The 12,006-nt window shown below is 42.8% G+C and overlaps 1 protein-coding gene across 1 annotated transcript in view; it reads right to left on the bottom strand.

Annotated features, from left to right (window-relative positions):
• Nucleotides 1–12,006, bottom strand: part of GTF3C3 (general transcription factor IIIC subunit 3) — a 28,032-nt gene that overhangs the window by 7,626 nt on the left and 8,400 nt on the right. Inside the window, exons 7-15 of the mRNA XM_035136563.3 lie at nt 11,573–11,720; nt 9,082–9,151; nt 7,888–7,991; nt 4,812–4,983; nt 3,061–3,263; nt 2,356–2,457; nt 1,756–1,891; nt 996–1,233; nt 648–838 (exon numbers count right to left, since the gene is read on the bottom strand). Coding sequence (XP_034992454.2) covers nt 648–838; nt 996–1,233; nt 1,756–1,891; nt 2,356–2,457; nt 3,061–3,263; nt 4,812–4,983; nt 7,888–7,991; nt 9,082–9,151; nt 11,573–11,720 — 1,364 coding nt within the window. The remainder of the gene's footprint in view (nt 1–647; nt 839–995; nt 1,234–1,755; nt 1,892–2,355; nt 2,458–3,060; nt 3,264–4,811; nt 4,984–7,887; nt 7,992–9,081; nt 9,152–11,572; nt 11,721–12,006) is intronic.

Raw genomic sequence — 12,006 nt, 5'->3', positions numbered from 1 at the left:
TCTTGTTTATCAGATATCTGCCTAACAGGCAATTGGTTTTGACAATGCTCATCAGATCTGAGTGGATAAGAGCTTCATGAGCACATTCACAGACATGCAGCCTTCTGCAGAGCTTCCAGTGTCCTAATTAGGGACATTATCTAAGCCCACTCTCTCAAGCATTGATTCTCAAACCTGGGTTCCCAGCTCTTGTTGGACTAGAAAATAGGTAGGCAAATTAAGGCCCGGGGGCCAGATCCGGCCCAATCGCCTTCTAAATTCGGCCCGTGGGACAGTCCAGGAATCAGCGTGTTTTTACATGAGTAAAATGTGTGCTTTTATTTAAAATACATCTCTGTGTTATTTGTGGGGCATAGGAATTCATTCTTTTTTAAAAATATAGTCCGGCCCCCCACAAGGTCAGAGGGACAGTGGACCGCCCCCCTGCTGAAAAAGTTTGCTGACTCCTGGACTAGAACTTCGATCAACCCTGACCACTGGTCCTGCTAGCTAGGGATGGATGATGGGAGTTGTAGTCCAACCATGTCTGGGGAACCAAGTTTGAGAAACACTGCATTCTAAAGGAAGGGTTGAGATGTTCAACATCAAACACTTTCATCAGAGGTTGCATTTGTGAGGTTTATCAAGCAATACTAATGGTCTCTTACCAAGAGCGTGCTTAAAGCTACCAGACACGAAGGCATTGTGGCCATTCAAGACACAGAGCGCATGATTGTCGGGGTTCTTCAGCATCAATCGAAGGCAGAAACGGTGATGCCGCACATCCTGCGAGTGCATGGTGATTTGGTTGAAGATATTCCAAAGCTGAGGTTTGTTGACGTGTTCCATGACCATTATCCTATGGAGGAAGCAAACACCAGTTAGACTCACTCAGAGACCAAAGGAATCGTACTTTAATCACTAAAGGCAAGAGTCTGGTTCAGATGCATGCCAGACAGGCAGTGCTATTTGCGCAGTCAACCTCCAGCCCAATGAAGCCCTTTGGAGCAACTCACCTGATGTAATTGTAAGCTTTTCGGAAATTCTTGTCCAGGATTGCAGCCGAGAGACCAAAGTATTCCAGTTCTTTACGCTTCTGCCTGTCGTCATAGAACGAATAGTATTCCAGCGAAGAGTCCACTAGGAGTTCTGCCTCTTTGTAGCGAGAAAGATCGCACAAAGCGTAGATTGCCTTCAGAAGGAGGCTCCACCAGTCGTCTTTCGTCAGCACGCTTGTAAGCACCACAAATATTGCTGTAATAGAATTATAAGCAATATCTTAATCCATTCTGAACATCAAGAGCTCATCCTTCAGTATGACAATTCTCAGGGTGGAAAACCAAAATAAAACCTAAGGCGATAAAAGCTGCAAATAAAACTATCTGAAGGGGACAAGCCTGCTGTTGGCAGAAATAATCTCTATAGGCAATTGTTTCCATAACGTGCTTGTCACTAAGAAGAAAACCTTCACAATGGCATCCAACCCAGTTGACAGAACTACCAGGTAGTTATCCATTCTTGCAATTGAAGAGCAGAAATATACACCTGACAAAGATGCACAATTTAAGAGATGTAGGTCTCCACAACGACACAGAATCAGAACATTACAGGACAGGAATATTCTAGGCCTCATATACTAGAGGTCAGATTCCCTACCTTTACCATTCAAGGAGGAGGAGGCAAGAGGAGATTTTATCACGCCAAAAATGCCTTCTAGGACAAGACAAGCCTCTTCTTTAAAAACGAAAACACATACAAACACACACTGCTGGTTACCTTTTGCATCACAGTTAGTAGTTTCCTGATCGTCGTTATCGGATATTTTATCCCTCGACACTTTAATTAGATAAAGGTGCCTTTCGCCAGACTTGGAACTGGATATTAAACACACCTGAGCTCGGTTCATAGCAACCTGGAAGACAGTCAAGAAGAATCAAAATATGTAGATGTTGAGCACATTGGAATCTAGGAATAGCCATTGCTGCAGTCAATTTCATGGTTAGGTACAGACCATCGTTGTTTTAACTTGTGAAAGTATTCCAAACTCAAGCTGAAAAGCGCCAGTATTTCTGCTGGTGCAGAATACATAAGGTTTATGTAAAATAAATAAAACTGGTGTAATGGAACAAGATAGCACTGTCAACAGCTGAACATTATCCACAGGTTCCTGTTGCATGAAACCAAAGAAACTGGGCCCAAACAAGGGGCAATGTCTATAAGGCGGTCACCAAACACAGCACAAGTTCTTTTAAAAATAATACTGTAATAGCAATTTCCCAGTTGTCATCATGTCCATATATATATATCATGCACTTAGCAGGGGGTGTTTTAGACTAGGTGTGCTGTTTGAAGGAGGAGATGGAATAATTCGCTTACCTTTAACAGCATGGCTAACATGGTGAGCAAGGAATCAACGTAGCCATATGTGTTGCCTTGAGAGTACAGCAGCGTTGAACGATGAAGCAGCAGTTTCAGTTCCTGAGCGCCACATGGAGAAAGTTAGATCGCACAAAGTCCTCTCTTCCATTTATTAGTACTTTACAAACGTTAATAATAGACTACTGGCATTAGAAGGAAGTCTGTCCCCTCCCCCGTCCCCCCAATGACTGAGGGACCAGAAAGAGAAGGATCTTTTTACTTGCAACAGCCAAATGTATTTATCCATATGGTAAAGAAAATTACAGCACAGCATCTTCCAAATAATTTAAACGCAGAAGAGCAATGTAAACCACAAAGCTCATAATATTTGCTACTATTAAAAGGATTTATTTACTAGGGAAAATTTATAATTTACTTAGGAGACCACTGTAAGCAGATGTACTGTAATGAAAACAGCAGGATTTTAATCTCGCTTGTTTGTTTTTTAAATAAACTTTTTATCGAGGATTTTCTTGGTTTACAAAGGTAATGCAGTGTCTCATAATTTTTCCATTGTTACACATCAATCTTGCTTGTTGAGACATTAGGAAGAAGAGAGGGGGGAAGAGGGGGGCGGGATGGGGGAGTTTTCCTTGATATATGCAATAATAAATAAAGTAAGAGACAGGCAGGCAGGTGGGCAAAGGACAGGCGAACGCTTACTTGCTGAGCGGCGTTGGCATCTTGTGCCAGGGTGTCTGGGTCATACATGGGCTCGAGTGCTTCCAGGGCTTTCTCAGGCCGGCCCAATTGCTGCTGGAGGGTAGAGAGAGATATCCTGGCATCCAGGTGCAAAGGGGCGAGGTCGACAACTTTGCCATAGCTCTCCGCCGCACGATCGATGTAGCCCAAAGCTTTCAAGCACTCTGGAAAGAAAGGCAAAGAATTGCTGCCCCACTTAGCCCAGCCAGATGGGTGGGGTACAGATAGTAAATTACTACTACTACTACTACTACTACTACTACTACTACTGATGTTTGGTTTTATTTTTATTTTGCTTTTAATCTGTCTTTAGCTTTTTTATAGTTTATTTATGATTACGTATTGCAATTTCCACATTCACATATACGCTCTCACTGTTAGCATTGTCCCTTATGAAAATACATTCAACGACAGCCCTTATTCCCCTTCCCTGGTTCTTTTAATTTTCCCACTACTCCTGCATATTCTTATGCATCCATTTAATTCAATTTCTCCCCTTATTCTCCCTTTATTTACATTACACTGTTGAATTTATCTTAGTCCTGCTAGCTTGTTTTCACTTGTTTACACTTATTTTCCAAATACTCCACAAATATTTCCCACTCCTCTTTATATACTTGATCTTCTTGCTCTCTTATTTTATTTTGTTAGACCTGCTAGTTCTACATACTCTATCATTTTAATTTGCCAATCCTCCTTATTGGGGTCCTCACTCACCCGCCATTTTTGGGCTAGCAAAATATAAGAATATTTTGGGCTAGCAAACATATAAGAATATTTTTTTCTGAGATATGGGTACTTCTGACGTCTGCAGCATTCCCAAAAGGAATGCCTCTGGTTTTGGGGAAAATGTTTTTTAAAAAACATTTTTGTCATCTCGTTATATATCCTTTCCCAATACTCTTTAACTATTTTGCATGCCCACCACATATGAAAAAATGTTTCTTTTGTTTCCTTACATTCCCAACATACATCAGATTTGCACATCTTAGCTTGTTTTTTAGCTTCTATTATTTTACTTTCTGGTTTTATGTTTTTATACTGCTCGAAACAGCTATGATGCATTTTTAGGGGACCAGTGGCATATAAATATAAGGATTAATAAATACATAAAATCTAATCATTATAAGGCATTAAAAGGAATGCTCCTAAAGAAATTGCTTTTTTGCAAGAGACTCTTAAATCTATCCTGGTCGGGGTCTTTCAGCCTCACTGTGAATCTTGCCACCTTACCTTCCAAGTCCCGGACTGCAGAATCCGGGACCGGCAGCCGTGTGATACCGGAAGTTGTGTCGACGTAACTTCCAGTGTCGCTTTGCCCTTCTATGGGCACCAAAAATGGTCGCTGCCAGCTTCAAACGTAGCTTCTACGCATGACCGGAAGTGCGTCGACGCGACTTCCAGTGTCGGCGGCGGCCATTTTTGGTGCCCATAGAAGGGCAAATCAGAAAACAAAAATGGCCGCTGGCAGGAGAAAATAACGGAGAAAAACGGGAGACGAAGTGATACGGGGGACCACCGGGAAAAGGTAAGTAAAAACGGGGGTTTCCCGGGGGAAACGTGGTACTTGGCAGCTATGCTTGCCACCCCTGAAATCAGCACCCCTAGTATTAGGGTCCCAAAAAAACCCCAACCACCTTATCTTCCACTAAGAAATGCAGCCCATCTAGTGTGTCAGAAGAGCTTTCTAGCAATTTCAGCAGCGTTGTTACCTGCGTGACGGAGCCAAACAACCGCCAAATTGTATCTTTCTGAGCACACCAGGGAACTCAGAAGGGGGAGTGCAGAATTGTACTCTCCGACATCAAGGAATGCTTCTGCAACATCGAGATACAAATCTCCCATGTCCTCAGGGTTCTGCTCCACTAGTGTGGTCAATAGGAGCTGGCAGAACAACAACAACAAAAATCAAGCACAAAAATTTTTAAATGAAAACATTAATCGTAAACAGATGCAAAAAAATATAATGAAATGATCGATTAACTGAATTTCTAGAACATTTTGTAAAGTAATCTTGCTTTAGTCCAGGCATCCCCAAACTTTGGCCCTCCAGATGTTTTGGACTACAATTCCCACCATCCCTGACCACTGGTCCTGTTAGGTAGGGATCATGGGAGTTGTAGGCCAAAACATCTGGAGGGCCGCAGTTTGGGGATGCCTGCTTTAGTCAATACATCTCTCCGCGGACAAATTGAAAACATTAAATCCAAACCATGTATTGCAGCATCCCATTCCCCTGAAGACCAACTAATTTCAAAAAATGTCATGAAAGGACCCTAACTACTTAAGGGAGGACTGGGGAAGTTTTGTTGCTCCAGATGCTACAGGACTACAACTCCCATCATTCCTAACCATTACCATGAAAGCAGGGCTAATGGGAACTGGAGTCCAACAACATCGGAAGAGACAAAGGTTCCACAGCCCTGATTTAGGGCAGGCATAGGCAAACTCTGCCCTCCAGATGTTTTGGGACTACAACTCCCATCATCCCTGACCACTGGTCCTGTTAGCTAGGGGTGACTCCCAAAACATCTGGAGCTCAGAGTTTGCCTATGCCTGATTTAGGGTATGGCAAGATGCACACTACAGAGATTTTCCATAAGCAGGATGATGGATTCCTGCAGGATCCGACCCATCAGATGGACAAAAACGCCCATGTGGCGAAAACGATCCAGTGTAACTTTTTTTGAAATACATCCTTCAGGCCTTTCCCAAGAACCCTTGTAGAGGAAGCCATGATACTGGAAGAGGGGGATTCGAGCCAGGGGACCTATGCCCACCCACAAATGTTGTTGGACACAAAGTCCCTTCACCCCCAGACATCATGGCCAAAGGTCAAGAGGTTCGGAGGGTGGCAAAATGAGAACGGGGCCTTCTCTGTAGCGGCCCCCCGTCTGTGGAATGCTCTTCCCAGGGAAGTTTGCCTGGCACCTTCATTATACACCTTTAGGCGCCAGGCAAAAACATTCCTCTTTAACCAGGCCTTTGGCTGACCTGATTTACATCCTATGCCCTTTTAAAATGTGCTGGGAGGGGGCTATTGGGTTGTTTTTATTTTTATTATGTATTTCATGGTTTTATATCTTGATTTTATTCTATGAACTGCCTGAGACTCCCGAGTATAGGGCGGTATATAAATTCAAATAATAATAATAATAATAATAATAATAATAATAATAATAATAATAATAATAGCTGGATTCCAACAACAACAAGTGGATCAGAGGTGGAATGATATTCTTCTTTTTAAAAATTTAATAAAGATTATTTTATATTTAAAAAAGAAAAAAAAAGAAAAAGGTTGACTAGCTGGACTAGGAATGAGCTATAGCACATATGGTGCAAATATTCCCGATGTCGACTGTACGCTTACCGGTATACCATTCTAGAACAAAAATGCCCATGTGGCGAAAACGATCCAGTGTAACTTTTTTTGAAATACATCCTTCAGGCCTTTCCAAAGAAAGAAGCCATGATACTGGAAGAGGGGGATTTGAGCCAGGGGACCTATGCCCCCCCCCGCACAAATGTTGTTGGACACAAGGTCCCTTCACTCCCAGACATCATGGCCAAAGGTCAAGAGGTTCGGAGGGTGGCAACATGAGAACGGGGCCTTCTCTGCAGTGGCCCCCCCATCTGTGGAATGCTCTTCCCAGGGAATGATATTCTTCTTTTTAAAAATTTAATAAAGATTATTTTATATTTAAAAAAGAAAAAAAGAAAAAGGTTGAAGGATAGGCTTTGACCACATTTCTATGGCTTAGACTTGTATAGCTGGACTAGGAATGAGCCATAGCACATATGGTGCAAATATTCCCGATGTCGACTGTACGCTTACTGGTATACCATTCTAGAACACTCATGCTAATCTCCCTTGACATAACAAAGCTATAAAGGCTATGCATTATTATAGCTCATGGACAGAACCTCCCCGGCTCCCGCCTTAAAAAAAAAATCCCTTTAAAAATCATTTTTTAAAAATCCAATTCATGAGCTCAAATGGACTTTAGACCTCTCGTCTTTTTAAAAAAGTTACAGCCCCAGAATGCCCCATGACAAAGTGCTGGCAAAGCAGAGGGAAGTTAGAAAAACAATTTGTGATTTGGCAAGAGCATAACCTTTATAATAATAATAATAATAATAATAATAATAATAATAATAATTTTATTTATACCCTGCCCTTCCCAGTCAAGACCGGGCTCAGGGTAGCTAGCAACAAAAATATCAACGCAGGTATAAAAGAAACAATTCAATTAAAATGCAGATTAATACAATGTTAAAATTCAATTTTAAAATTAAAAATCTACAAGTAAAATAAAACCATTATAAGATAAAACTTTAGGGGAGGGTAACCCCGGGGTCAGACTGCGTCAGTCCAAAGGCCAAGCGGAACAGCTCTGTCTTGCAGGCCCTACGAAAAGATGACAAATCCCGCAGGGCCCTAGTCTCCTGAGACAGAGCGTTCCACCAGGTCGGGGCCAGTACTGAGAAGGCCCTGGTCCTGGTCGAGGCCAGCCTAACCACCTTGTGACTCGGGATCTCCAGTATGTTATTATTTGTGGACCTTAATGTCCTCTGCGGGTCATACCGGGAAAGGCGGTCCCGTAGGAAACATTAAAACGAGAAACTGTCCACAGAGTTAGGACAATTTGCCCAAGCTGCTTCTTGGATCCCAGATCATATTTTTATAGAAACAAAAAAAAACCCTGTCTTTACTGTAACTTCACTGGAATCACACTGACTCCCAAGAAAACCTCTCTGTTTTTCTTCATTCGCTTTTGGACTTACATTGAGAGGCTCCAAGATGTTCAGGTGCACCAAGCATACCATAAGTTTCACCGTGATGTCTATGGGAACACCTTCAGGTATGGAGCAGGTAACCTTTTCTGAAACTAGAAGATAACAGCAGGTTTTTTTCCCCCCTAACCAGCATGGCATCATTTACAAGTGGGACCTACAAAACGTTGCTGGATGGAGTGCTTCTGTTTAGGGTTCCAGCCAGGTTATATTTCTAGATTACTCCAATCCTTCACTTGGGAGCTTTTACTGCAACCAAACAGTATACAGTATACACTTTAACAAATAAGCAATTTAAAAATGATTTTGCTCTTAGAGTATATAACAGAGGGCAAAGTCCAGTTAAAACACTGATTCGGGATGGAGAGGAGGGGGAGAAACAGTTGAAATTTGTTATTAATAACATGGTTATTAACTGGATTTCCTATCTATCCTGCACCATCAGGTCCCATGGCAGCTGAAAGTCAGTATCCCAATTGCTCCTTAAGGCAAGGTTTTGTATCTGAAGGCAGTGCAGGAGCAGATCTCACATTTAGCTGGTAACCTGTGACACCTGTTTTGCAGCAACTGAGTTAGTTAATGGAAAATATTAGAAATTGAAGGACACTGGAATCCATAAGGATAGCTAAGTCACTGAAGGCACTTGAAATAAAATTTCCAAATGAAACAAACAGTTCCTTTCCTGCAAATGCTATAAGCGTCTGGTCTACTGCTCCATAAACAGGATGTCTCAATAACATAATTGGGCTTGCAATTCAATTTCCATCCCCCCTACCATATATGCACTCAAATAATAACAATGCTTCATCTAGCACAGGCACCCCCAGACTTCGGCCCTCCAGATGTTTCAGACTACAATTCCCATCTTCCCCAACCACTGGTCCTGTTAGCTAGGGATCATGGGTGTTGTAGGCCAAAACATCTGGAGGGCCGCAGTTTGGGGGTGCCTGATCTAGCAGATGGAAAGAGTGGCCAGGGGCATCACTGGCTCCAGTACAGATGTGTTGCCAAGTCGTTCATTTCCAAGGCATTTAAAAATAAAGGCAAAATGTAAACCGACACAATGCCACCAAGAATCTAGTGACATTATCTTCCAAGTCACATCAGAAAACCAGAATACTTGGGGAGATTATGTACCACTGGTGCAGCTCACTGCAGAAGTAACCAATAACCTTAGTAGTGTACCTTGATTTTCTGAAGAATCGTTTGGTCCCTCTCTCTTCTCCAGGACAATTCCTGAAAAATCTGTAATGGCCTAAAAAAACAAAAAGCAATTATTGACATTGGGGGGGGGGGGAAGAGACCCAGCTTTCCTGGGGCGGCGGGAAGCATTTTTAGGACAGGGGGAAACTTTTTAAAATAAGGCAACCGGAAATTTGCCTGGACAAGGATAGTGAGCTTGGGGAATGGTCCCCCCCCCAGGAATAAACGAGACAGCCCTATCCTAGTTGCCACCCGCCCCTCACCTTCCCTCTGATAAGTGATGCCACTGTTGGGAGCATGGCCCCGTGGCGCTGCCCCACGATGCCTACCACTGCTAGAGACAACCAATGGCAGAGTCCTGTCACAGGACTATACCAATTCAGAATGTAAGTGGAGGAGTCATTGTTTGAAATGACCACATAATCAAGAAAAGCTGGATGTTAGAGCTATGCAATCTTGCCCTTCTCTGCCCCCCCACAAAGGCCTGAGATTCCAGGAGAAACATAGCAGTAAGGAGGCTTCTACCTTGCATTTCCTTGAACATCTTAGATGGTTCTTAGATCCCTGCTCAGGCTCAATATAACTAAAGGACCGCAACCTTCCCTAAGCTCAGCCAAGAACGCTGTGCCAACGATGGAGAAAATAGAGATTTTGTAAAACTGTTATCGTTTTGACAATTCCATTTTCTTTGGAGCCTATCGCCTAGCTCAGGCACCCCCAAACTGCGGCCCTCCAGGTGTTTTGGCCTACAACTCCCATGATCCCTAGCTAACAGGACCAGTGGTCAGGGATGGTGGGAATTGTAGCCCAAAACATCTGGAGGGCCGAAGTTTGGGGTTGCCTGGCCTAGCTAAACTGAAGAGGCCTGCGTCTGCCTATCTTTTACAGTACAGAATTAGCTGCTTTTAGATGGTGTATGCGGCGAATGTCCGCCACAGAACTCTGAAAAGAATAAACTGTTATAATCTATGGTGGCCACTGTATGCATGAAAAGAGAATCAGCCAGGCATGGTCATTGTGATTTATCTTGGAATTGTTTTGTAGACAGGTGAAAAGGGATATAGGGAGACGTTTAATGAACAGGAAAATTAGTCACGAGTCTTAATAAAGGAAGACATTGAAAAATGATTATATGTAATCACATGGTATTATGATGAGGGCTGATCTGAAGAGCCAAATGATTTTGATTGGTTCAGGATGATGACACGGAGATGCAACTGTTAAGATTGGTGAACAGAAATCATGTGTGCAATCTGGAAGTGTATAAGAAACACTGCTTGGGATGTGGTTCTCTGCAGCCTTCTGCCATATTTTTGAGGCTGCCCCAGAGTGCATTAGCATGTCAATAAAGGCCTGTCTTTTCACTTGGAGCCTGCCTCTTTTCCTTTGGGGTTTCTGGGAGAGATACCTCCGGTCTAGCAACCCTTTTTAACATTTCTCCCAACACCAGCAAGGGCACAAAGTTAAGCACTCCTCTTGACTGCTGTACAACTCCTTCACCTGCGGAATTACGAAAGCTCAAGAATATTCTGGAAGCGTCGCAACCACCATTTGTTTAGCCTGCTTGTAACGGTCAGGAGTTAAGGCAGTACAGGAGGTTACAATAGTAAATGGGTTTTATTCTGGACACATTGCGTTAATTGTTTAACGTATTGCTTGCTACCCGGCATCTTGGAGGATGGCGAGTGTCAGGTACATACACATCATATGCATAAAGCACTATTATACTGCTTCAACCATCACGGAGAATCCTGGGAACTGTAGTTTGTTATGGGCGCTGACCTCACAGAACTACAATTCCCAGCATGCTTAACAAATTATAGCACTGCGGATTCTCCACAACTGTTGTATAATAGTGCTTTAAAGGTATGCTGTGGGTGTGATCCAAGACCCTAAAAAGGAATGCAAGGCCAACAATTTTCTGGAGCCATGCAAGGATGAGTCTGGCCATTACCTGTATGACTGGTACCTGGGAGGCCCACCAATAATAATAATAATAATAATAATAATAATAATAATAATAATAATATATTATTTATACCCCGCCCATCTGGCTGGGTTTCCCCAGCCACTCTGGGCGGCTTCCAGCAGAAGCATAAAATAATCGATTAAAAATTAAAAGCCTCCCTAAACAGGGCTGCCTTCAGATGTCTTCTAAAAATCTGGTAGCTGTTTTTCTCTTTGACATCTGATGGGAGGGTGTTCCACAGAGCCCTCTGCCTGGTTCCCTGCAACTTGGCTTCTCGCAACGAGGGAACCGCCAGAAGCCCCCCGGCACTGGACCTCGGTGTCCGGGCAGAACGATGGGGGTGGAGACACTCCTTCAGGTATACTGAACCGAGGCCACCTAGCTGCCTTGGACCCCATGACACAAGTAAGGTGGGGTATAAATGCAAGGACAGATATAATTTTTTCCACTTCCAATGTGCCTAACACAGCTAGCCCTTACAGGAAATTAATTTAACGTGCTTACGGCCAAGGCTTTGTCATACTGTTTGTTAGAGATATACAGCTCGGCAGCTATATTGACATCTTCCATGGATACGAGGTTCTGGTGTTTACCAAAGGCTTCTTCCATTATCTCAATAGCAGCAGTGATGTCACTGGCTTCATAATAGCTCCTGTGGGAAACGGCAGTAAGGTAATAGAGTTAAATCCAGGTAATAATTTGCTTTAAAAATTAAAAGAAAACATATAAAGCCATTAGAGAATTTTCTAGGCAAGCCGTAAAGCAAATGCCCCCCAGTCCATAACACCTATCATGTGTTCATGCAAAGTATATGGAAGTAATGTTAAAATGTGTCCATCTTTACCATTTGTGTCCCTAACATTTCACCAGTTGCTGCAAATTTCCATCTAATGGTTATGACTCCAGCAATATCCATTTCTTTTTGTGTGGGATTAGCT

The sequence above is a fragment of the Zootoca vivipara genome, chromosome 1 (genome assembly GCF_965207765.1).
Source record: "Zootoca vivipara chromosome 1, rZooViv2.hap1.1, whole genome shotgun sequence".
Taxonomy (NCBI): Eukaryota; Metazoa; Chordata; class Lepidosauria; order Squamata; family Lacertidae; genus Zootoca; species Zootoca vivipara.
This window is presented reverse-complemented; position numbering and strand designations above follow the sequence as displayed.